The sequence below is a fragment of the Haliotis rufescens genome, unplaced genomic scaffold, assembly GCF_023055435.1.
Source record: "Haliotis rufescens isolate VD_foot unplaced genomic scaffold, xgHalRufe1.0.p SCAF_19, whole genome shotgun sequence".
In the NCBI taxonomy this organism is placed as follows: domain Eukaryota; kingdom Metazoa; phylum Mollusca; class Gastropoda; order Lepetellida; family Haliotidae; genus Haliotis; species Haliotis rufescens.
The window spans coordinates 16,631,916-16,658,801 of NW_025963879.1; the positions used below are offsets into that span (position 1 = coordinate 16,631,916).

General features: G+C 41.9%; 1 protein-coding gene across 3 annotated transcripts in view; it reads left to right on the top strand.

The window, feature by feature from the left end:
• Window positions 1-24,229, top strand: part of LOC124137584 — a 52,590-nt gene extending 28,361 nt beyond the window's left edge. For all 3 annotated transcript variants that reach the window (XM_048398939.1, XM_048398940.1, XM_048398941.1), the window contains 22 exons: window positions 396-493; window positions 1,908-1,979; window positions 2,602-2,708; window positions 3,553-3,625; window positions 4,554-4,646; window positions 5,393-5,560; window positions 5,881-6,012; window positions 6,382-6,466; window positions 7,476-7,564; window positions 9,441-9,503; window positions 9,898-9,993; window positions 11,721-11,780; window positions 12,043-12,143; window positions 12,377-12,440; window positions 13,936-14,007; window positions 15,021-15,112; window positions 15,895-15,973; window positions 17,745-17,799; window positions 18,602-18,678; window positions 20,897-20,999; window positions 21,665-21,739; window positions 23,793-24,229. In XM_048398939.1, coding sequence (XP_048254896.1) covers window positions 396-493; window positions 1,908-1,979; window positions 2,602-2,708; window positions 3,553-3,625; window positions 4,554-4,646; window positions 5,393-5,560; window positions 5,881-6,012; window positions 6,382-6,466; window positions 7,476-7,564; window positions 9,441-9,503; window positions 9,898-9,993; window positions 11,721-11,780; window positions 12,043-12,143; window positions 12,377-12,440; window positions 13,936-14,007; window positions 15,021-15,112; window positions 15,895-15,973; window positions 17,745-17,799; window positions 18,602-18,678; window positions 20,897-20,999; window positions 21,665-21,739; window positions 23,793-23,851 — 1,913 coding nt within the window. In that variant the 3' untranslated portion in view covers window positions 23,852-24,229. The remainder of the gene's footprint in view (window positions 1-395; window positions 494-1,907; window positions 1,980-2,601; window positions 2,709-3,552; window positions 3,626-4,553; window positions 4,647-5,392; window positions 5,561-5,880; window positions 6,013-6,381; window positions 6,467-7,475; window positions 7,565-9,440; window positions 9,504-9,897; window positions 9,994-11,720; window positions 11,781-12,042; window positions 12,144-12,376; window positions 12,441-13,935; window positions 14,008-15,020; window positions 15,113-15,894; window positions 15,974-17,744; window positions 17,800-18,601; window positions 18,679-20,896; window positions 21,000-21,664; window positions 21,740-23,792) is intronic.
• The last annotated feature ends 2,657 nt before the right edge of the window (window positions 24,230-26,886 follow it).

The following is a 26,886-nucleotide window of genomic DNA, read 5'->3' on the forward strand; positions in this document are numbered from 1 at the left end:
ATTTCTGAGCAACGAACAAAGTATATAATGAATTGATTTCTGCGGTCCCTTGTTGTTCGTTATATCCATGTTCTACTGTATATCCACAAAAACTTGAGTCAGTTGAGCAAATTGTTTTGCTGTGACAAGTCAGTATAAAGCATGTATCTGTGATGTTTGGAGAATGGACATGTAGGATATCTGGACCCTACAGTTTGCTTAGATGAAAGGACAATGCTTAACACAAAATAGAGACGTTGGAATTACGTTCTCAACACTGAAAAAACATAGAAAACTATGGGATTTCACTTACTGAGGCTTTGTGTGGTGTTGAAGGCACGTTACTAAGAAAACAATATGGTGGTTTGTACATAGTACACAGGGTTAGGGCTCTACCTCTATCTATGCATGTTCAGGGAGCAGTGGTGTTGAGGAGAAGGATACTGCTGCTGATGCTTCTGTGTCCAGCCTCTCAGATGATGATGTCCTGCGTCTGTGTCACATTGGAATACAGGTGAGGGGATGGATGGAAAAAGAATAATTTTATAAGTTTGATTTTGACATTAATTGGGGTTTAAAAAAACTAAATTATATAGCATATTTTGTATACAAATACTTGTCTGCTGTCAATGCTCTGAGAAACTATATTATTTTGCTTTTGTTTTGTTTTGTATTTGTTGTTTAACGCAGCACTCAGCAATTTTCCAGCTATATAACTGCGGTACATTATTTTGCCATTAAGCTCCTAGGGCTTACTCCTGTAGTACTCAGATCATTTTTCTATATGAATTATTTGACTTAAAAGTTGACAGATGACAAAATAGAGATAATTTATGGATAACAACTTCTTTGTTTACTGTAAATACAATGGTATAAGGATCTATACCAAAACGTCGCCTTTACAGTAAATAAAGAAGTTATCCATAAATTATGTAAAAAAAGTTTTTTTTATGTTTCTATATGTTCATTGTATTGTATATTCATATAAAAGGAGGTGGATACAGGTGACCCTGTCATCTAAAGTGCTGCAATTTGCTGTGCAGAGTTATGTCCCTTAGCTGTGACAGAAACCTGTGATCGTGGGTTCAAATCCTGGTTCTCCATGCCTGCATGACTTCAGGCCTTCCTCCTATATCAAGCTGACACACTGTGATAAAACTGAAAAACTGTCCAAAGTTGTGTTGAACCACATCACGTGCCCATATCAGCGAGATAATTAAAGTGCAGTCTACTACGTTTATAACGAACATTGACGGAAATAACAAAATTTGTTTTGATCCTGTCCATTTGCTGTATATATGCTGTATATAGTCAAGTCCCGTTAATCCGACATTGCTGGTTGCATATGATTATGTCAGATTAACGAGTATTTCGGATAAACAAAATTAAGTAGTATCAACGTTTGTGATTGAAAATCAGACAACAGCACGATAGATAACGATAAAAACATGTAATAGCGTGACTTGTAATGGGATGTCCTCGGCAGTCGCGCAAACTTGTATCTGATTTTAATGAGATTGAGGTAATCTTAGCATGTGATTAATCCTGTTTTCTTTATTTAAAGCATTAATTGTTTATTGTTAAGCAAGTTTATCTCTGCAGCCATTGTAATATGCAGCTACCAGCCGACTGGTCTCGCATCAAAACACGGGCTGTGTACTCGCAGGCTGATGAGCACGGAGTACGCTGATCACTGTGTCAGATTAACGAGACTGATTAATGAGTGATTTCAGTAATTCGTTGCAAATTGAGTTCGTAAAACGTAGTTTACTGTACATGTATATCCCATGTTTATGTTGTCAGCTTAGATTATCCCCATGGCTTGAAATTGTATTATTTTAACTATACTGAAAACATGAAACTAAGTTCTAATTTCTAAATGTCCAATAAAGATTAATTGTGCTGAAGACCTAATTCCCATTTCACAGTTGGAGAAATATTTTGGCAGCAGTCGAGATGTAGAATGGGCCATGGCAGAGAACAAGATCTACCTTCTTCAGGTAAATTCAGTCTTTCAATTATTATTTGTTAGACAGTAGAAGCCCGTCCATCTATTGTGATAATGGTGTATAGGGTGCTGCTGCACCTGACGGGTGTCCACTAGAGTGGGGATTGGTTGTCCACAATGGGTGGCACGAGGAGAGCAGATCAAGAGTGTAGGGGTTAGTGGGTCATTGGCCACAGACTGAATCCATGTTAACTGGAGTCCTGGATCATTTAGGGTTTTTCTCCCACATCAAGTTGACTGTGTGATTTAACTGAATTCTGTTCAAATCAGGGTTAAACCCAACTCACTCACTCACTCACTCACTCACTCACTCACTCACTCACTCACTCACTCACTCACTCACTCACTCACTCACTCACTCACTCACTCACTCGCCACAGACTGAATCCATGTAAACTGGAGTCCTGGATCATTTAGGGTTTTTCTCTCCCACATCAAGTTGACTGTGTGATATAACTGAATACTGTTCAAATCAGGGTTAAACCCAACTCACTCACTAACTCACTACTGTGATGGAGTTGAGATGCTGAAAACAATAAACCTGGTTTTTTAATCCAAATCCTGGAGATGGAAATTGATATCAGATGCTCAATTGATTGGTTGATTTGTTCCAGTCTCGGCCAATCACGGCAGCCGACCAGGAGAGAGAGGAGGAGCTACTGCATGAGTTTGACAGCCCTCTGGCAGCTGACTATGAGCTGCTCACCACTGGGAACATTGGGTGAGTTTCATTAGTACAGGCAGCTTACTTACAGCATATTTTACCCATGAAGATCTGGGTTAGAATAGGTCTTCAGCAACCCATGCTTGCCCACACAGGTGACTATGCTTGTCGTAAAAGGCGACTAAAGGGATCGGGTGGTCAGGCTCGCAGACTTGGTTTGATGCATGTCATCAATCCCAATTGCGGGGATCGATGCTTATGATGTCAATCACTGGATTGTCTGGTCCAGACTTGATTATTTACAGACCGCTGTCCTATAGCTGGAATATTGCGTCAAACAACAAACAAACCAAACTAACCAAACAAACCAAACAAACCAAACAAACCAAAACTGGACGTAAGCCTTGGCCTTGTAAAATACGATCTTTGGACTAAGCATTGACTAGTGCTGAGATGGAATGGGATGCTGAACCAATAATTGATGGTCCTCATGGGTATACTGTTTAGCGTTAAACAACCAATAACCCCTTATCATAACTGTTTTGAAATTTGAAATAGAATTACTCACTGAAGAATTATGTATTTTACATCATAATTTTTGTATGTTTCACACTGAAACATAGGTATGGGTGCCAAAATTGTGTTCCTATCTCTATTTTTAGCTAGATGTTAGATGTTATAATTTGCATAGATGCCATGGCAACCATAAGGTTAAGTATGTTCGGGGTCTGTCTTGAAACAAATAGTTACTGGTGATAGTAGCTGTATGCCAAATTTCATGCTTGTATAACAAAGTGCACAATTTTGCCCTACATTGGGCTTAAGCCTCCTGGCTAGAATGTAAGATGAGTCAATTGGTAACAGATTTTGTACTAATACTGGTGTTGTATCCTCCCCCTAGAGAAATGATGCCCCACGCTGTCACCCCCCTCACCTGGAGCCTCTTCTTCCAGGCCATCGACAACAGCTTACAGGTAGGCCAAACTTTTCAGAGGGTGCCAAGATGAGATCGATGTACTGACTTGTGTCAGAGGGTGCCAAGATGAGATCGATGTACTGACTTGTGTCAGAGGGTACTCCACTATTGAAGTGTAGGATCTCCACTGGTGTACTCCACTATTGAAAGTGTAGGATCTCCTCTGGTGTAGTCCACTATTGAGTGTGTAGATCTCCACTGGTGTACTTCACTATTGAAGTGTAGGATCTCCACTGGTGTACTCCACTGTTGAGGGTGTAGGATCTCCACTGGTGTACTCCACTATTGAAAGTGTAGGATCTCCACTGGTGTACTCCACTATTGAAAGTGTAGGATCTCCACTTGTGTACTCCACTATTGAAGTGTAGGATCTCTACTGGTGTACTCCACTATTGAATTGTAGGATCTCCACTGGTGTACGCCACTATTGAAAGTGTAGGATCTCCACTGGTGTACTCCACTATTGAAAGTGTAGGATCTCCACTGGTGTACTTCACTATTGAAAGTGTAGGATCTCCACTGGTGTACTCCACTGTTGAGGGTGTAGGATCTCCACTGGTGTACTCCACTATTGAAAGTGTAGGATCTCCACTGGTGTACTCCACTGTTGAGGGTGTAGGATCTCCACTGGTGTACTCCACTATTGAAGTGTAGGATCTCCACTGGTGTACTCCACTGTTGAGGGTGTAGGATCTCCACTGGTGTACTCCACTATTGAAAGTGTAGGATCTCCACTGGTGTACTCCACTATTGAATTGTAGGATCTCCACTGGTGTACTTCACTATTGAAAGTGTAGGATCTCCACTGGTGTACTCCACTATTGAAAGTGCAGGATCTCCACTGGTGTACTTCACTATTGAGAGTGTAGGATCTCTACTGGTGTACTCCACTATTGAAAGTGTAGGATCTTCTGCTGTTCTTGCAGGGTTTCATGCAGGGCTGTGGGGCACGGCAGAGGATCGCCACTGTCAACAAGTCCGTATACTCCTGCTGTAACCACCTGTTTATCGCCATGCATGTGAGTCAACACTTAGTTAAATGCAAGCAGGAGCCACTTGGTAAATAGGAGGAAATGTGATTCAACATTTTGACATTGATAATTGTTTGCAATTTGGACGTTGTTTTAACAAACTCTTTTCAAACATGGATGAAATTGACATATATTTGATAATAGTCACTTGGCAATTATATATCCCATAAGTGGTGCTCTTTCCTGTAAAATTGTATAATATACACAAGAAAATATGCACTGTGATGTAAATGTTTAGTCTATATACAAGAGCGCTTATAAAGATTAGTTACAAATTGGTGTAGAAGTTAACGGCAAATCACCTTGTATGGTAAAATGCAGTACACAGTTGAAAATTGACATGATGTATTCAGAGACAAGAAAAATTCAGAAAGGCCTGCAGGGAGCTTTTCTTGTGGACTGTCACATTAGGTAGATGGCATCTCTATATCAGATCATTTTGGGGGACCAGTACAAGCAGCCACACAAACACAAGTGCAATAATCTTGGACACGACGTTAAACCCCATTTCACCTCACCTCACATCACCTCACAGTACCTCACTGCACCAAACCTCACCACATCTCACCTCACCTCACCTCACCTCCAAATGAAGTGACGTGGATGATTGAGTTTCATCACACTCACCAACAAGAAGCTCACACTATCAATAATGTGTTTATGTATTCAAGATTGCTTGGTAGGATTCTGTTGTCATGGTGGCCATGTTTCCCAGTGACAGGTTCTGTTTGCAGCATGTCGATGCCCTTATTCTGGCAGCAGCAGGGACCAAGAAGGAGATCGCAGAGTTATCTCTTCTTGGTATGACTCTCCCACAACTCCGGATTGAGGAAGTAAAGGACTATGTTGGCAGGACCACATCAGGCTTGGGGAAAATTGTCAACTTCTTCAATCTCCTTAAAGTATGCTAGATGTCATTGATGTTAGCTGTATGTTGTTTTTTATTTAACAAAAGTACCTTGATTTGGAGGATATTTTTTATCCATGAGCCATAACCAGCACAATAGATCACTGTGACTCCATGCTTGTCGATTAGTACGGACCAGCTGGTTACATTGTGTGTTATGGTATGCGATGGTGTGAATCAATGCTCATGCTTTTTAACCATGGTTGGCCTGATCCAGATTCAGCTCTCACCGGCTGCTGTGATATAACTATAATATTACTGACTGCATTGTACCATTCTCTCACTCTTGAAACTGGTCAGTGTTATTTGTGCCAGACGTCATCAGAGGGTAACAAGTACACGAAGGTCTGGGAGAAGCGCCTGAAGACCTACAGTGTTGGTGTGGAATGTGGCCGAGCCGAGGCGCTGTATGCCGACATCCACAGCAAGCTGAAGGACTACTGGGAGGTCAGTACAAACACTCCAGACGACTATCCTTACCTCCATATTTTAGACATAGACTTACAATAGTTGTAACGCTATATGGCCCAGAAGTGGGGCTATGCATCCCCTTTTTAGCTCACCTTACTTCACTATGATACATAAAGTGTTACAGAAAGTTCACATAACATATGTGTTCCATGCACGCACGCACGCACAGGCAAACATGCGCATGCATGCCCACACACACATATGCATGCACGCCACAAAATATCAAAACTAAATTCCATATTTGTCTCAGAAAAAAACAAATACCGATATTGTTTATTCATTCTTGTCTCTAATTAAGGTCAATCTACACTGATGTACTGTAACAGTGTTATGTTGTCGCCCTAGGTATGGTTGTACACGCTGATCAACAGTTCCCGCTCAGGGAGTTGGGCCACCATCCTCATGTCTGTGCTCACTCAGGGCAAGGGAGGTATGTGCACTGTGTGATGACATAAGTTCTAGAGACCCCAATAGTGACTTCTAGAGATCCCAATAGTGACTTCTAGAGATCCCAATAGTAACTTCTAGAGATCCCAATAGTAACTTCTAGAGACCCCAATAGTAACTTCTAGAGATCCCAATAGTAACTTCTAGAGACCCCAATAGTAACTGCTAGAGACCCCAATAGTAACTTCTAGAGACCCCAATAGTAACTGCTAGAGACCCCAATAGTAACTTCTAGAGATCCCAATAGTGACTTCTAGAGATCCCAATAGTAACTTCTAGAGACCCCAATAGTAACTTCTAGAGATCCCAATAGTAACTTCTAGAGACCCCAATAGTAACTTCTAGAGATCCCAATAGTAACTTCTAGAGACCCCAATAGTAACTTCTAGAGATCCCAATAGTAACTTCTAGAGATCCCAATAGTAACGTCTAGAGATCCCAATAGTAACTTCTACAGACCCCAATAGTAACTTCTAGAGATCCCAATAGTAACTTCTACAGACCCCAATAGTATCTTCTACAGACCCCAATAGTAACTTCCACAGACCCCAATAGTAACTTCTATAGACCCCAATAGTAACTTCTAGAGACCCCAATAGTAACTTCTACAGACCCCAATAGTAACTTCCACAGACCCCAATAGTAACTTCTAGAGACCCCAATAGTAACTTCTAGAGATCCCAAAAGTAACTTCTACAGACCCCAATAGTAACTTCTACAGACCCCAATAGTACATTCTACAGACCCCAATAGTAACTTCTACAGACCCCAATAGTAACTTCCACAGACCCCTATAGTAACTTCTAGAGACCCCAATAGTAACTTCTAGAGATCCCAATAGTAACTTCTACAGACCCCAATAGTAACTTCTACAGACCCCAATAGTAACTTCCACAGACCCCAATAGCAACTTCTAGAATAATCTTGGATGCGACGTTAAACCCAGTTTCACCTCACTCTCATGCCATCTCCAATATGTGTTGTATATTCAGAATGGCTGACGGAGCACTATGGGGACATTGCCATGCTGCTGTCTCAGTGCACAGATGTGTACAGTGCCGATGTGCCGTCAGGCATGCAGGTGAGACTGGACCTTATACAAGTGATGTTCTGATGTGTAAATGTCATCTTCTGCATATTCAGTATACACAATGTTTCCGGACTACTGCAACCTTCATCAGGTGAATTATACAATTTATTTTAATACTCTCTGTACCACTTGATCTGGCTTATCTTTGAAGCCTTGGTGAATTTACTGGTGTGAGTGATGTTTCTGGTGTGAGTGATGTATCTGGTGTGAGTGATGTTTCTTGTGTGTAGAGGTGTAACGATACGGGAGGGTCGCGATACGATACGTATCGCGATACAGGGGTCGCGATACGATACGTATCACGATACAGTGTTTACTGGTACAAGCTAAGCCAAGTTGATGTCTTTCTGCTCTCTAAAAGATGTGACAAGTACAGTTGAAGAAGATATCAGGTGTTTATTTACTGTTATAGCAAATTGTCAGCAATACAGTATGTTTTACTGAAACAACAAACTGGCTTTGAAATTGTTAAACGTATTTCATGTTTAAAAGTACCGTATTTTCTTAAGTATAGTGCGCACCCATGTATAATGCGCACCCCCTCTAGCGGGTTCAATATTTTGGAGAAAAAAAAGAAATTTGAATTTTATGCGCAGAAAAAAAATACCCCGTACCCCTTCAGCGAAGTCCGGCAAACGAACGGGTGATGAGAAACTTCGTCAGTACAAATTCGAAATTTGAGATAAAAAATCACCAGACATGTTGATTTACCGTTTAAATTGTATTTTTTGTTCAGCTAGGTATTGTTTTATATCCAGGGATAAAGATTACCTTGTGTATTTTCTCGTAAACTAAGCCGGACACAGCAATCAGCTGTACACACATTTTCTTGGAATCAACCGGTGATTTGGTCAAGACACACCCAATGATATAACTTTACAGAATTTTAATGCAAGGATCGGCAAAAGTTGTATCTGAAACATTTTTTATCAGGAATAATATATTACAATATCTTGTTAATTTAGATGCAGCTTTTACTAAACATATTTAAAATAATAATAACCCTAAGCGAAGCAGCTGATCGCTATTGCCGGGTATTATTTTTTACATGGAACCAGTCTGACCAGTCACCGTCAAGGCTCCCGTGCGCGCGATCGCGAGAATTACGTGTTGACGTAGAATCGTTCGACAAAAACAAATATGACTTTTAACGAATCAAAGTAAGGCATTTATGATATATGTATCCATTCTCTGTCAACTAAAGTTCGTTTCAAGGCGTCAATAGCGGTAATCTGACCGTGGTTGCTGTTAATAACGGTGAGTTGTGCGATCTTCCGATCGCTTCACACACGATATCGCCGAAATTAATTAAAACAATATTAAAAGGAATTTTGAATAAAATTAATGAAATAAGTTACAAACATAAGTCCAGATATACAAAGAACACTTTTTATAGCCAGACAGTGTAATTACATGAATAATTTGCGAACTTCAGTATTGATTTGTTGACATGGTATTTCCATGGGGGAAAACATCAAAACTCATTAAGTAAAACTGTGTTATGAAAATATCGTATGTATCGCGATACATGCTTTCCAAATCGATGCATCATATTGTGGGCTGTGCATCGGGATACAATACTGTATCGCCGTATCGTTACACCACTACTTGTGTGAGTGATGTTTCTGGTGTGAGTGATGTTTCTGGTGTGAGTGATGTTTCTGGTGTGCGTGATGTTTCTGGTGTGAGTGATGTTTCTGGTGTGAGTGATGTGTCTGGTGTGAGTGATGTTTCTGGTGTGAGTGATGTTTCTGGTGTGAGTGATGTTTCTAGTCTGAGTGATGTTTCTAGTGTGAGTCATGCTTTTAGTGTAAGTGATGTTTCTAGTGTAAGTGATGTTTGTGATGTAAGTGATGTTTCTATGCAGAATCTGGCCAAGGAAATAGCTGCGTCAGGCCTGGCTGAGGAGTTCCTGACTCTATCAGATCAGGTGAGCTATTGCCTCCTTGTTTTGCTGTTTGCAAAGAAATAACGACCATGATTAATATTCAGTGTCCATATAAGGTAAAATTATTATCATCATCACCAATCTTTTATTATTATTATTATTATTATTAGTGACCCTCATTCTCATTCACTCACTCATCCCAAGCACTGAAGAAGTCCGATATTTATGTGACAGCAGAATAACTTAAATACATTTGATTATAAACTGGTTGAACTTAGGTGAAATTTTATTAGATTATGAAGTTTTTTTCCAATAGAATGTTATTCCCTTAGTGTAGGAAGGTGGTCTGCTGGGACAGATTCTGATCCAAGTAGGTTGTTACGTACATTAGTTGTGTCAGTAGCTGTGAAGGTGTCGTTATTGATGTGTTGGGCAGGACTGTGTGAAGCTGGTGAAGTCGGCGAGACATCCAGAAATACAGAAGAAGTTCTCTGCTTTCCTTGACCGTCACGGGCACCGGTGTATACGAGAGGTGATACAGTCATGTGCAGATCTTGCAGTAGCCTGTGAAATATGACAGAAATGTGATTCCAGTTACCCATCTGGCCTCTGTTTAAGTGCAAGATCATAACATCTTATATCAATTCATCTTCCCGAGGCAGGCGTGTCCACTAGCCTATATCAAAGCTTAGTTTCTACCCTTGCCACATCAAAGCCACTTTTCTTGGCTCGACCCTGTTGCCACCTCGCGTAGATCGTGAGTTGAGCTCCTTGTAGTAAAAACATGATATCCAATCATGTTCTTATCTCATATAGATTTACAAAGATGCCGACTGCCATAGGCAAAGACCAAGTCGATCAGATAACAAAAACATTCTCGAATATCTCCCTTACACAAAAACATAAGCAATCATTGGGTTGGTTTAAAAGATGAAAAAACATATTTGTGTCAACACAGCTAGGCAGTGGTAAATCACTTTCATACCAAGGTGTACCAGTCTTGGTTGATTTTGTGAAACGTTTTCGGGTCAGGTGGGTACTGAGAAACACCAAGGTCCTCGCAGGACTACCCGGACCCGTGGTTAGTCATGTGATATATTGTTTAATGACAAAAATGATCAAGAACTATATGGTAACACTACAAGTCACTTATGTTCACATTTCTTTCTGACTATGCACCCATTCCCTCTGACTTTTATATGTTTGAATAAATATAAAACTTCATTCAACTGCAGTGTATGCAATCCCAGATTTCTTATACGTGTATCTAAATACAATTTGTCCGGGGCTACGGTCAAACTATTCCCAGTCGGACATTTTGTACCCAACTCTTGAGACCTACAGTGGGTACCCGGGTAGGGTCGGGTAATAGAGGGGTGGGTAACCAGGTAGTAAATTTGGACTCGTCCCAGCCCTACTCTCTGGATCCACAAGTGTAACGCTTTATGTCACTTACAGTTTCTGTGTAAACATCGATGTAGAAAGAAATAGCAGTAAGCAACACTACGTATGGTATCCATGTAATGGCAACTATAATTCTTTGGCCTCAGTATTAGGGCTGGGAGGGGTAACTCGGGTACTCGGGTCGGGTGGGTCCTGAGTAGGACCTGGGTACCCACAGGACCCGTGGTTAGTCACGTGATTATATAGTTTATTGGCAAAAATTATCTAGAACTATATGGTTACACTATAAGTGACAAATGTGCACATATCTTTCTGACAATGCAGCCATTCCTTCTGACTTTATATGTTTGCATAAAGATAAAACTTCAGTCAACTTCAGTGTGCATGACCAGATCAGTTTATATGTGTAACTAAATACATTTTGAGAGGAGTACGGTGAAACGTTTCCCAATCGGACATTTTGTACCTATCCCTTGAGACCTACAGCGGGTACTCAGGTAGGATCGGGTAATAGGGGGTCGTCCCAGCCCTACTAAGTATATCTGTTGGAGTCATCTCACTGGATTTTGTCTTTGCTAAGTTGGAGGATAGTGATGTATACACATCCTGGTACTGTACACCATGAAGTGGTTGTGGTGCTTGAACTATACCTTGTGTACATTGCTCTGAATTGATGTGGGTGGTGGGGTAGCCTTGTGGTTAAAGTGTTTGCAATCGCACCAAAGGCCTGGGTTTGATTCCCATATGGGTACAATGTGTGAATCCCATTTCTGGTGTCACGCTGTGATATTGTTTGAATATTGTTAAAAGTGGTGTAAAACCATACTCACTCACTCACCGTATTAATGTTTTCAGGCTGAGATGCGAGAGAAATCTTGGCAGTCTGAGACTGAGAAACTCATCAAAGTCATCAAGGTCAGCAAGGGCAGAGAACTCTGCCATTACAGTTCTAAGTGTTTCAGGAAAATAATCTGGGAGATAATCTGAAAACAAAGTGTCTTTGAATTCATGAAACAGTTCAGTTTTGCAGATATGTTTATTGCTTAGGATTTTATTATAAAAAATATTAAGTTATATCTATTCATACAACTATTTTATGGCATATTCATTGATATAATATACTTATAATAATATTCTAATATAATATTCCTGACTTAGTAATGTTTTTCATTTTCAGACAATTCTCCAAACCAAGTCCTATGACAGCAAACCTAAGCCATCGCAGTCAGTGTCCCAGATCATTGCCAAACTCAAAACTCCTCTTACATTCTTCCAAAAGTAAGTCTGTCAATTCCCATTCCCATTGGTGTGTAAACCTTCCAACTGTGAAAACCCCCAGAAATATTTGTTAGTAAATGAAAATAAACATTTAAAAAACTCTAATTTATGTTTATATAATCAAGATATAAGCAGCTGAAATGATAGAATAGTTAGTTTGATTTATAATTTAAATGTTCATATGATATACTTGAGTAGTTAATAGTGCTGATTTAGCATGGTGTTTATTACAGACTGATACTGAGAGGCCTGCTGCCGAAGGCGAGATCTGCAGTAGGGGAGCGGGAGTGGGGCAAGGTGACAGATGATGCAGTGATACACAAACATACAGACACACAGACACACAGACATGCATACTTACACAGGCACACTGACACAAGGACATGCTGACAAACAGACATACTGACATGCATACTTACACAGACACACTGACATACTGACATGCATACTGACAGACACACTGACATACTGACATGCATACTGAACAAAGACAAAATGACATACAGACACACGGACATGCAAAATGACACTGACATACCGACATGCATACTGACACAAGGACATGCTGACACACAGACACACTGACAAGCAAACTGACACACAGATATACTGACACACAAACACACAGACACACAAACACAAAGCCATACCGACACACAGACATACAGACACACTGAAACATGAACACACAGACACACAAACACACAGCCATACCGACACACAGACATACAGACACACTGAAACATGAACACACAGACACACAAACACACAGCCATACTGACACACAGACATACAGACACACTGAGACCTGAACACACCGACACACAGACACACAAACACACAGCCATACTGACACACAGACATACAGACACACTGAGACCTGAACACACCGACACACAGACACACAAACACACAGCCATACTGACACACAGACATACAGACACACTGAGACCTGAACACACCGACACACAGACACACAAACACACAGCCATACTGACACACAGACATACAGACACACTGAGACCTGAACACACCGACACACAGACACACAAACACACAGCCATACCGACACACAGACATACAGACACACTGAGACATGAACAGACACACTGAGACCTGAACACATCGACACACAGACACACTGAAACCTGAACACACCGACACACAGACACACAAACACACAGCCATACCGACACACAGACACACTGAGACCTGAACACACCGACACACAGACACACTGAGACCTGAACACACCGACACACAGACACACAAACACACAGCCATACCGACACACAGACACGCTGAGACCTGAACACACCGACACACAGACACACAAACACACAGCCACACCGACACACAGACATACAGACGGTGAGACACATTCACACAGACCAAAAAGTTATTGGAGTTAAAAGCAAGCGTTTTATTTTGTATAAATTAACGTAATCTGATCTTAGAGGACTTCAATGAAACAAAAATAATTTCACAAGAGTGCTTCCCCTTCGGGATTCTTGGGGGTCAGAGGCGATGTTGTGGATCAGGTGGACATGCTCGTGACTTGGTTGATAGGGTGTCATTGACCCCAATGACGTGGATAGTTGCTCACTATATCAATCACTGGATACTCTGGTCCAGACTATTTTTACAGGCATATATCTGAAACATGTGGCATTAAACAACAAACAAACAAAATTATGAGAATGCTAATGTTGCAACATCTTATAGGCTAAGGAGAGCTTCATGACATGGTCACCGGCATGATAAGCCAGTCAATGTGGTTGTGATGTTGCAGTCCACGTCGGTGGTGATGTCCGAGAAGTTCAAGCAGGCCTACTGGAGACTGGCGTCCCTCATGGTGTCCGAGGTGAGTGATGGTTGCCCCGTTCTTGGTGCATCACGCCGTTACAATAGGCTGTTATTGAATATCTTGTGGTGATTTTGTTGTTAAATTCACTGAATTATTTTAAGTATTCCAGTCATCAGGTGACGATATATTCATGCTTTGGGGAAAATAATTGCAAAGGAATTAAATATATATATTCTTGAGTTTTGGCACCAGCAATATACCATTCTTAACAGTTTGTTTTTCTACCTTCTTCAAATACAAATTATGAATATTGTTCAGATCTGTTGATAACTTTGATTGAAAGTCTACTTCATAATGTGGATTGAAAGTCTACTTCATAATGTGGATTGAAAGTCTACTTCATAACGTGGATTGAAAGTCTACTTCATAACGTGGATTGAAAGTCTACTTCATAATGTGGATTGAAAGTCTACTTCATAACGTGGATTGAAAGTCTACTTCATAATGTGGATTGAAAGTCTACTTCATAACGTGGATTGAAAGTCTACTTCATAATGTGGATTGAAAGTCTACTTCATAATGTGGATTGAAAGTCTACTTCATAACATGGATTGAAAGTCTACTTCATAATGTGGATTGAAAGTCTACTTCATAATGTGGATTGAAAGTCTACTTCATAATGTGGATTGAAAGTCTACTTCATAATGCGGATTGAAATTCTACTTCATAATGTGGATTGAAAGTCTACTTCATAACGTGGATTGAAAGTCTACTTCATAATGTGGATTGAAATTCTACTTCATAATGTGGAGGGAAAGTCTGCTTCATAATGTGGATTGAAAGTCTACTTCATAATGTGGATTGAAATTCTACTTCATAATGTGGATTGAAAGTCTACTTCATAATGTGGATTGACTGTCTTGATTAGTGTCAGACAAACAAGTAGGTAGTTAAAATAAGTTTATTTTCCAAATAATCAGATTACCTTTGACAAGCAAGATTACTACGATTACAAGATTACTAACAAAACAAACAAGAAAAATATAATGTATCTGCCATCCTCTTCTCAGGGTCGTATTCCGGATGAAGATCTCCTGTTCTTCCTCACCCACCAGGAGATTGGGACTCTTATCTCCACGCGCTCCTCTCGCCTCATCATCAAGTACGTAGCCGACACTCTCCATCCAGGGCATGTGTGTGTGTGTGGTTGTGTGTGTGTGTGTGTGTGTGTGTGTGTGTGTGTGTGTGTGTGTGTGTGTGTGTGTGTGTGTGTGTGTGTGTGTGTGTGTGTGTGTGTGTGTGTGTGTGTGTGTGTGTGTGTGTGGTGGGGGGTTGTGGTAGAGGGTAGGCAGGCTCTAGGAAAGGGATCTCCTTATGTGTTTGCGCAAATATGACCAGTGGCGTCGGTAACAGTTTACAAATATGACCAGTGGCGTCGGTAACAGTTTACAAATATGACCAGTGGCGTCGGTAACAGTTTACAAATATGACCAGCGGCGTCGGTAACAGTGTATTTCATGAACTTAGAAAACATGCAAAACATTGTCAGTAAAGTTTCCAGGATCATTCCAAAGATAACATGGATGGTTTATCTGTTTTCACTGATTGTTGATCTGTGAAGATCCGGGGTAGAATAGGTCTTCAGCTACCCATGCTTGCCCTAAGAGGCGACTATGCTTGTCGTTAGAGGCGACTAACAGGATCAGGTGGTCAGGCTCGCTGACTTGATTGATGCATGTCATCGATCTCAGTTGCGTGGATGGATGTTCATGATGTCAATCACTGGATTGTCTGGTCCAGGCTCGATTATTTACAGACCGCCGTCATATAGCTGGAATATTGCTGAGTGCAGCGTTAAACAACAAACATCACATCACATCAGTGATTGTTATAAAGTCTGTTAAAACCCACAGTGGCAGTGTTTAATCCGTCCTGTCTGTGCAGGGCTGTCAGGAGGAGACGTGTACATTCCAAGCAGATGACACTCAGGTTCCCCAAACTCAACGTTGGCTACCCTATACCTGTGAGTAACTCTATCCGTCAAGCTTCTTACAAAATGTGCTTTGTAGTTCCTATGTCTTCAGATGTGTATGTTAGTGCCTCCTTAGGGGCGGTCAGGTAGCCTAGTGGTTAAAGCGTTCGCTCGTCACACCGAAGACACCCATGTGCTGGAATATTGCTAAAAGCGTCGTAAAAACATACTCACTCACTCACTAAAGCCTCCTTAGGGTATTCACCCGAGGGGCGCTAACCAACTTATACCATATGGTTCTTATATGGCAGTTTTCATATCATACCCCATATCAACCCGAGACCCCCATATCAACCCGAGACCCCCATATCAGCCCGAGACCCCCATATCAGCCTGAGACCCCCATATCAACCGAAGACCCCCATATCAACCTGAGACCCCCATATCAACCCGAGACCCCCATATCAGCCCGAGACCCCAATATCAACCCGAGACCCCCATATCAACCCGAGACCCCCATATCAACCCGAGCCCCCCACATCAGCCCGAGACCCCCACATCAACCCGAGATCCCCACATCAACCCGAGACCCCCACATCAACCCGAGACCCCCATATCAGCCCGTGACCCCCATATCAACCCGAGACCCCCATATCAACCCGAGACCCCCACATCAACCCGAGACCCCCATATCAACCCGAGACCCCCACATCAACCTGAGACCCGCATATTAGCCCGAGACCCCCCCATATTAGCCCGAGGGTCTCAGGTTGATGTGGGGTATAATATGATAACCTTTTTATCATATACCATAACATCAAAATGTGTACATTCATAAAACATCTCTAAATTCCGTGTATGTCAATAAAAACATGTTGACCTTCTTTGGAAGACTGTCATGGGAAAGTGAGCCGAGCAGACAACACACAAAGGGACATAACTCTAACTTCTTACCTCCTGGGCTGATATCAATGGCCCATTCAAAATGCATTGATAACTTTAATAAGCCATATCAGCCCAGCAGGGGTTGTAATAGGGGCCAAGTTACCGTATACGACGTACTAAGCGCCCACGGCGATATTTGCTGATATATTGGCTAGTGAACAATCCCAATTAGCACCCCTTCTGATTGATCAATGTACACAAGACTTATTTATTTGCGTGCATTTTCCCATGCACCTTTAATTATGGGCAATTAAATTCTGGTAAAAAAAATCTGTCGTACATAAACATTTCAGGGTGTCACTATAAACTACGAAATTTATCTTTCAACTCTGTTTTTATCACCAACATAATATTCTAATAAGAGCACCCTATTTTTAATTTTGAGAGTGCCCTTATTACGTCAAATACGGTATTACACCCCCTGTAATATGAGTGTCTCTATGTTAGCTCTATGTTGGAATTTCACAAATGTTGTAATTGAAATGTTTTCCTTCTACAGGGAGCTGTGTTGATAACAAGACTGACCTGTGAAGATCCGTGTAAGAACAGGTCTTCAGTGTCCCATGCTTACCGTAACAGGCGACTAATGGGATCAGTCGGTTAGGCTCGCTGACATGTATCATTGTATCCCAATTGTGTGGATCAATCCTCATGATATCAATCACTGGATTGTCTGGTCCAGACTCGATTATTTACTGACTGCTGTCATATAGCTGGAATATTGCATTGTGCAGCTTTAAACTACAAACAAACAAATGACTACCTATCTATGTATATGTAGTACATGCCGTGATGTCATGGGAAACGTGCGGTATTTGTCTGTAAACCTGTGGAAAGTCACAGTGTAATCATTATATTGTTGTCTCTCTTTGACCAGATCGATGACAGGAACAGAGAGGCCTCCTCGATCAACACTACAGATGTACTCAGAGGTGATGATGTTATGTATAATATTGGATACAAAAATTCTTAAGATTTGTGGTGGGGAGGTGGGAGGTTCCTATGGGTGGGAACATTGCTGGTGGTTGGGAGGTTCCTATGGGTGGGACCATTGCTGGAAGTGGAGAGGTTCCTATGGGTGGGACCATTGCTGGAGGTGGGAGGTTCCTATGGGTGGGAACATTGCTGGTGGTTGGGAGGTTCCTATGGGTGGGAACATTGCTGGTGGTTGGGAGGTTCCTATGGGTGGGACCATTGCTGGAGGTGGGGAGGTTCCTGTGGGTGGGAACATTGCTGGGTGTAGGGAGGTTCCTGTGGGTGGGAACATTGCTGGGTGTAGGGAGGTTCCTGTGGGTGGGAACATTGCTGGGTGTAGGGAGGATGCTGGAAGTGGAGAGGTTCCTGTGGGTGGGAACATTGCTGGGTGTAGGGAGGTTCCTGTGGGTGGGAACATTGCTGGGTGTAGGGAGGTTCCTATGGGTGGGAACATTGCTGGGTGTAGGGAGGATGCTGGAAGTGGAGAGGTTCCTGTGGGTGGGAACATTGCTGGGTGTAGGGAGGTTCCTGTGGGTGGGAACATTGCTGGGTGTAGGGAGGTTCCTATGGGTGGGAACATTGCTGGGTGTAGGGAGGTTCCTATGGGTGGGAACATTGCTGGGTGTAGGGAGGATGCTGGAGGTGGAGAGGTTCCTCGGAATGGGGAGGCATCTGGGGATAGGGAGACTGCTGTATCCAGGGGAAAATATATATGAGTGTTCCTGCAGTAACCATGGTAACACTGATCTCTGTGTCCAGGTATGCCAGTCAGCCAGGGTGAGGTGCAGGGCCCAGCCAGAATCATCACCAGACTTGAAGACGCTGGCAGTATACAGGTGAGAACATACCTGTGTGTTGTATACAGGTGAGAACATACCTGTGTTTTGTATACAGGTGAGAACATACCTGTGTTTTGTATACAGGTGAGAACATACCTGTGTGTTGTATACAGGTGAGAACATACCTGTGTGTTGTATACAGGTGAGAACATGCCTGTGTGTTGTGAGAACATACCTGTGTGTTGAATACAGGTGAGAACATACCTGTGTGTTGTATACAGCTGAGAACATACCTGGGTGTTGTATACAGGTGAGAACATACCTGTGTGTTGTATACAGCTGAGAACATACCTGTGTGTTGTATACAGGTGAGAACATACCTGTGTGTTGTATACAGGTGAGAACATACCTGTGTGTTGTATACAGGTGAGAACATACCTGTGTGTTGTATACAGCTGAGAACATACCTGTGTGTTGTATACAGCTGAGAACATACCTGTGTGTTGTATACAGCTGAGAACATACCTGGGTGTTGTGAGAACATACCTGTGTGTTGTATACAGGTGAGAACATACCTGTGTGTTGTATACAGGTGAGAACATACCTGTGTGTTGTATAGAGGGGAGAACATACATGTGTGTTGTATACAGGTGAGAACATACCTGTGTGTTGTATACAGGTGAGAACATACCTTGGTGTTGTATACAGGTGAGAACATACCTGGGTGTTGTATACAGGTGAGAACATACCTGGGTGTTGTATACAGGTGAGAACATACCTGTGTGTTGTGAGAACATATCTGTGTGTTGAATACAGGTGAGAACATACCTGTGTGTTGAATTCAGGTGAGAACATACCTGTGTGTTGTATACAGATGAGAACATACCTGTGTGTTGTATACAGATGAGAACATACCTGTGTGTTGTATACAGATGAGAACATACCTGTGTGTTGTATACAGGTGAGAACATACCTGTGTGTTGTATACAGGTGAGAACATACCTGGGTGTTGTGAGAACATACCTGTGTGTTGTATACAGGTGAGAACATACCTGTGTGTTGTATACAGGTGAGAACATACCTGGGTGCCTGTGACCTGTGTGTTGTATACAGGTGAGAACATACCTGTGTGTTGTATACAGGTGAGAACATACCTGCGTGTTGTATACAGGTGAGAACATACCTGTGTGTTGTATACAGGTGAGAACATACCTGTGTGTTGTATACAGGTGAGAACATACCTGTGTGTTGTATACAGCTGAGAACATACCTGTGTGTTGAATACAGCTGAGAACATACCTGTGTGTTGTATACAGGTGAGAACATACCTGGGTGTTGTATACAGGTGAGAACATACCTGTGTGTTGTATACAGGTGAGAACATACCTGTGTGTTGTATACAGGTGAGAACATACCTGTGTGTTGTATACAGGTGAGAAATACCTGTGTATTGTGAGAACATATCTGTGTGTTGAATACATGTGAGAACATACCTGTGTGTTGAATACAGGTGAGAACATACCTGTGTGTTGTATACAGATGAGAACATACCTGTGTGTTGTATACAGGTGAGAACATACCTGGGTGTTGAATTCAGGTGAGAACATACCTGTGTGTTGTATACAGATGAGAACATACCTGTGTAATGTATACAGGTGAGAACATACCTGTGTGTTGTATACAGCTGAGAACATACCTGGGTGTTGAATTCAGGTGAGAACATACCTGTGTGTTGTATACAGGTGAGAACATACCTGTGTGTTGTATACAGGTGAGAACATACCTGTGTGTTGTATACAGGTGAGAAATACCTGTGTATTGTGAGAACATATCTGTGTGTTGAATACATGTGAGAACATACCTGTGTGTTGAATACAGGTGAGAACATACCTGTGTGTTGTATACAGATGAGAACATACCTGTGTGTTGTATACAGGTGAGAACATACCTGGGTGTTGAATTCAGGTGAGAACATACCTGTGTGTTGTATACAGATGAGAACATACCTGTGTAATGTATACAGGTGAGAACATACCTGTGTGTTGTATACAGCTGAGAACATACCTGGGTGTTGAATTCAGGTGAGAACATACCTGTGTGTTGTATACAGGTGAGAACATACCTGGGTGTTGTATACAGGTGAGAACATACAGGTGAGATCATATCAGTGAGATTGTATATGTGTATCACACAGATGAGAATGTAGATGTGTCTTGTATGATACCCAGTGTATGTCTATGTGTCTAGTGCCTATATTAATGTGTATGTGTTCCAGGCTGGTGATGTCCTGGTTGTGATGTGCACGGACGTGGGCTGGTCCCCCTACTTCCCCCTTATTGCGGGACTCGTCACAGAAATAGGCGGGCTGCTCTCACATGGTAAACACAGCAGGCATATGTACATGACACAGATTCATTACACCTTCAGTTGTGTTAGTTTAACCACAGTATTCCAGCAAATCACTGATGACCCGTGAAGCCCAACATCTGGTGTACTGCCCCACAATTTGGGTTGGAATCTAAAGGTTGGTAGTGTTGTATGGAGAGAAGTTATTGTGGGCTACGTCTGTGGCTGGGTTGCCAGTACTCTGTCGGTGGGTTGCCTGTGCTCTGTTGGTGGTTGGTTGCCAGTACTCTGTGGGTTGCCAGTATTCTGTGGGTGGGTTGCCACTACTCTGTTGGTTGCCAGTATTCTGTGGTTGGGTTGCCACTACTCTGTTGGTTGCCAGTATTCTGTGGGTGAGTTACCAGTACTCTGTGGGTTGCCAGTATTCTGTGGGTGGGTTGCCATGATGGCAGCCGGTAAATAATCAAGTCTGACAATCCAGTGATTGATATTTTGAGCAACAATCCATGCCATTGGGGTACCTGGACACGCCATCAAACAAGTTACTAAGCCTGACCACCTGATCATACGGTCGCCTCTTACCACGAGCATAAGCTGCTAGGAGCTATTCCAACCCAGTGTGGGGGGTACTCAAAGCTGTTGTTTGTTGTATAAAGTTCCATGACATTGTAACCTGACCTGCCGTTGTTTGTCCCAGGGGCAGTGGTTGCGCGCGAATATGGCATCCCCTGCGTTGTGAATGTGGCTGATGCAACTATAAGGATAAAGTCAGGTGAGTTTGAGTTATATCTGTAATCAGCAGACAGTACAGTGTCATTAAAAAGGTCTTCTGATGCTAATGAACTGCTGAGTGTAACATCATGTTTGCGATTATTATGTTAGTGTGTGTGTGTTTGAAAGGCTGACTGCCAACTTACCAGTCCTTGGTTATCCCCATCTTCCCGAGGCAAGAGAGTTAACTGACTTTAAAAATTCAGTTGCCGAACTAGGCTGGAATTACTGGGCTCGATCGTAGCGCCACCAGTGGCTGTTACCAGTAATGTCCCTTCTAAGCCTCTCCTATGGACCAATCAAGATTCCACATCTCGTATCACTTGCGTTTGCTTCACACAAAATGGTGGCGCCCAGTCAGTATGATCTGATCGATAATCAAGATCTATATTGTTATAAAACGGATCTTACATCTTGAAATGCATCAAATCACATGAGCACCTTGATTAAAAACATGAAAAGATTTGGAAATTATCTGCTGACAATGAGTTGGCGGTGCACATGTTTTGCAATTCCTGTAATCGATCGAAATCTGCACGACAGTTTACGAACCAGATTTTGATTTTGGTGCCTGATTTTGATTGGACTATGCATAGACTCGTTAGTCCAGCCAAAATGTAACTCAATAATACCAGCCTAGTTCGGCAAGGGTGGAAACTGGACTTTTATAACAGTCAGTTAACTCTCTTGTCTCGGGAAGATGGGTTATCCCCTTAATGCCATATACCAGATTTACAGGCAGGGGAACAAAAAGTACTATGTTTTAACATCTTTTGGTATGGCACAACCAGGGATAGACCAATGACCTTTCTCATTCTTGAGGCAGACACTCTACCACTAGACCATGGAGGTGGTCAATGATTCCGATGAGCATCTGCAACTTCCCTAGAATGTTGCATTAATACTTAGTTCAGGACCGCCTCAGTGGTCTAGTGGTAGAGCGTCCGCCCGGAGAGCGGAAGGTCCGGGTTCGATCCCGGCCGCGTCATACCAAAAGATGTTAAAAGATGTCCTTGTTGTTACCCTGTCTGGCGCCCGGCATTTCAGGGGCTAAAACAAGGACTGGTCAGCTCGGAGTCAGTATACTGTGTCTGAGTGGGGTATTCATGTTAAACTGCGGCATGGTATCTTAGTGAGCTAGCTCTATAAATCGGCATCATTCCGGACTAGTACAAGCAGCCACACAAACACACACGTGCATGCCCGTCGCTGTGTAAGTGCAATAATCTTGGACGTGACGTTAAACCCCATTTCACCTCAACTAGTTAGTTCAGAATAAAAAAAATATTGATATTTTTACTCCAGTTATATACGTCACTCCTTCAAGATCTGAGAATCCCTCTATAAAAGGTCATGTCAGGTGAACATTAGGTCGGTTAAAGTGAGGACATCTACAACCTCAGAGTCAGAGTAGTTTATCTCGAAAACACGATATAAACAGGCAGTTCCTAATGGAGAATGATAAAGGAAGCACAGTCAGGAATATATTTTACCCTGTTTTTTTTCTAAGTGCCATGGCATGAACAGCGAAAAGGGTGAGCTATCAAGGGAACATTTGTTCCTTGTGTGGGTTTGCTTTTGTTCAGACCAAAATTTCAGAATCAGACAGGCAGTTAGGAAATTAACCAGTCAGAAACTGCAACTGAAAATACATTTTGTTGATAACATTAAGAAGTTAGTTTGACAGTGAAGCAGAATATTTGAGAAAGCTTACTTTAGAATGGCTCATCTGATGGCTTATCCATGCTTCATATTTAAAGAGGGGCGGTGGGTAGCCTAGTGGTTAAAGCGTTCGCTCATCACCCCCGAAGACCCGGGTTCGATTCCTGACATGGGTACAATGTGTGAAGCCCATTTCTGGTGTCCCCTGCCGTGATATTGCTGGAATATTGCTAAAAGCAGCGTAAAACCATACTCACTCATATTTAAAGATTTGGTCGGAATTAGCTTGTGGTTCATCTCAACTTATGAGGGGTTTGTCAGATCCTGAAGGTCAGAGGTATCACAGTATGACTGACTGATCCTGAGGCATCTCGTCCTCTGCTTCATCACAGGTGAGATGTTGGCCCTGGACGGAGTCCGGGGGACGGTGAAGAGGCTGAAGACACAGTAGCCGAGGGGTTGGGCCATTTCTCCACGTCTTACCTACTCATCACCGAGGACAGATCAATCATCTCCAGGGGAAACACAATTGCAAACAAAAAATCTGAAGACCTAATTAGAAATTCAGTTATATTCACCATCTCACTTGTGTAAGAATTATATTTAATCTTTTTATCTGGGAATGGCCATTTTGAACAAAAAAATAATACAAACAATATGATCCAAAGGTTTGCCATTGTGAACAAACAAAGAGTATTCCTCCATCATCTATGAATACATATGCTATTCATGACCAACGATTCATGTGATGGCCTGGTTCTAGCCAATGGGAAGCCAGCAAGTACTGGGACCAGTTTACAAAAACAGAAATGTTTCTCACTTGACATCATCATGATCATACTGTATACAGAAAACTACATTTATAACAGGCTTATAAGGAACTGACGGATATAACAAACTGTTCTTTTGGTCCCGGCCATTTGCTGCATATTTTATCATATAAAGAGCTGCTCAGGTGTCACCATGAATCTGCCAATCAAAACATCTTCGGTTGTGCGCGTCTGTTCAAAGCCGCAAGAAACAATTGAAGGCAACTGATTTACTCTTAACTACTGACACCCTGTCCTCACATTACACCCTCAATTAACAATAGTAACACAGTGATTACGCTATAGCCACTGAAGTGGAGATATTCTGTGTATAAAATGCAACAACTAGAGTGAGGAAATTAAACCCAACCCTACTACGATCAGCAGCTATCACTAAAATTCAAACTACCTGGGACAGCTGGGCCCATACATACACTGATGGATCCAAGAATCCTATCAACAACAGTGCTGGTTACGTCTCCATATCCACATATCCCCAAGCACATTCGTTTCGCCTGCCTGATGGATGGTCAGTCAGTATTTACTGCTGAACTGGAGGCAATTCATCATGCACTCAAACTCATACCGGAACTCCCGGAAGCAAAGGCAGTCGTCCTAACAGACTCACTAAGTGCACTTCAAGCCATCAGCGGCAGAAACTCAAACTCCAGGCCAAACAGTCAATAATATTATATGAATATACAAAACTATCGGACCAAGGGCAACCGGTGGAGCTGTTTAGGATCCCCTCTCACATAGATATTCATGGCAATGAAAAAGCAGACCTACTGGCGATGCTGGCTCTAGACAAAGCTGAGATACAGCCTAATTCCTTTAGTAAACTAGATATAAAAATAAAAATAAAAACTTCTATAGCCCAAAGATGGCAAGCCCAGTGGGACGCAAGTAATATCGGCAGATGGCTGTAAAAAATTCAACCCAAGATCCAACAAAAGCCAAACTCACACTCAAATGAAAGGAAAGTTGAAACGTCATCTCACGCCTCAGACTTGGGACACAAAAAGCACTATGACAAGGTTTGTTCATCTTGCAATCAGGCTGAAACCATTGCTCACTTTGTATCACATTGTTACTGGAATGTCAAGACCTCGCCCCAGCCCAGGTTCGGTTAAGCTACGGTCAAACTAGTCCCAATCAGACATTTTCCACCCATCTCTTGAGAACTACAGGCGGTACCTAGGTAGGGTCGGGTAATAGGGGGTTGGGTCCCCGGGTAGTAAATTTGGACTTGTCCCAGCCCTAATTCATAGTGTTCACTGATCCCTTCTATTATCACTTGCTCAAAAGGTATGATAAATAATATGTCCTTTAAACTATAGTTACCTCATTTGTTCTTGTGTCGATATATGTGATCTGTGTTTCCTGTAACTTCCACGACTTCCACATTTTTATACCGTGTTTATGTCTGACGAAGTGGAATTGCCTGATGATGAACAGGATTATTTCTTTCGTCAATGACCAATATTTCAGGTGAGAACTATTAATTGGTTCAACTATTTTGTACTTGGTCATCCATTATTTTCGTATGATTATTTACAGGTTGTCATCATATAGCAGGAATGTTGTGAAGCGTTGTGCAAAATAAACAAAATATAGCTTAATGAAAACAACAAAAATACATTTCAATAATCATAAGAAATATCTTCTTAGAGCAACAAACAAAACAATTATTGCATGTGACCAATTACTTTATTTTTGAGCTATAGGATAGATGAAAATATATTGAAATAAAAAAATTGACAGAACCATGAGAATGTGGTTACCTGGATCTCTGTCAGTGTTATCTTTTTTTACACTTTTAAGCTTGGATTCATGTAGTGCCATATATAATGACTACTTTTCTAATTACTTCTTTACTATTGAGGTCTTTTGACTCAATATTCTAATAAAGTGTGATAAGAGTGGTTTGTTTGTTTATTTTTATGCACAAAATACATACAGAGATTGGAGACAGAAGCGTGATTCGGATGGAGTTCCACACAGAGACAGCCATAACTCTCATGCATGGACTTCTATCTTCAAAAGGGCGGTCGGGTAGCCGCGTTGTTTAAAGCCTTGGCTTGTCATGCCGAAGACCCATGTTCGATTGCTCACATGGGTACAATGTGTGAAGCCCATTTTCCGGTGTACCTCGCCATGATATTGCTGGAATATTGCTAAAAGCGTCGTTAAACCATTCTCACTCACTCACTAACTCATTTTGCTAAGATGAGGACACGAGTCTTTGTTGAGTGACTCACACAAGGTTCCTCTGCATTGAGTTGTGCGGAGGATGTAGGAATGGCTGCTGTTCGTGTGTCCTTTTTCAATGTCAGAAGTTAAGTTTAAATCAGGGTGTATGTCTGGTCCAGAATGGTTATTCACAGTCCTCATACAGCTGTAATACTGTTGAGTGTAGTGTTAAACGTTAACAACAAACAACTTCAGATGAGCATAGAGTTTGTTTCCAGGACATTGCTCTTATTCCATTCACATGCTTGGCATTGCATGTATGGTATGCTCTGCAATACACAAATTGCTCCAGGGGGCCTTAAGTTTTAACACTCTTCAGGCCACACTTTTTAAAAATTTTATGTTTTAAAGATTTATTCCAGCTTTTCCACACGTTTGTGACCCGTGAAGATCCGGGGTAGAATAGGTCTTCAGCAACCCATAC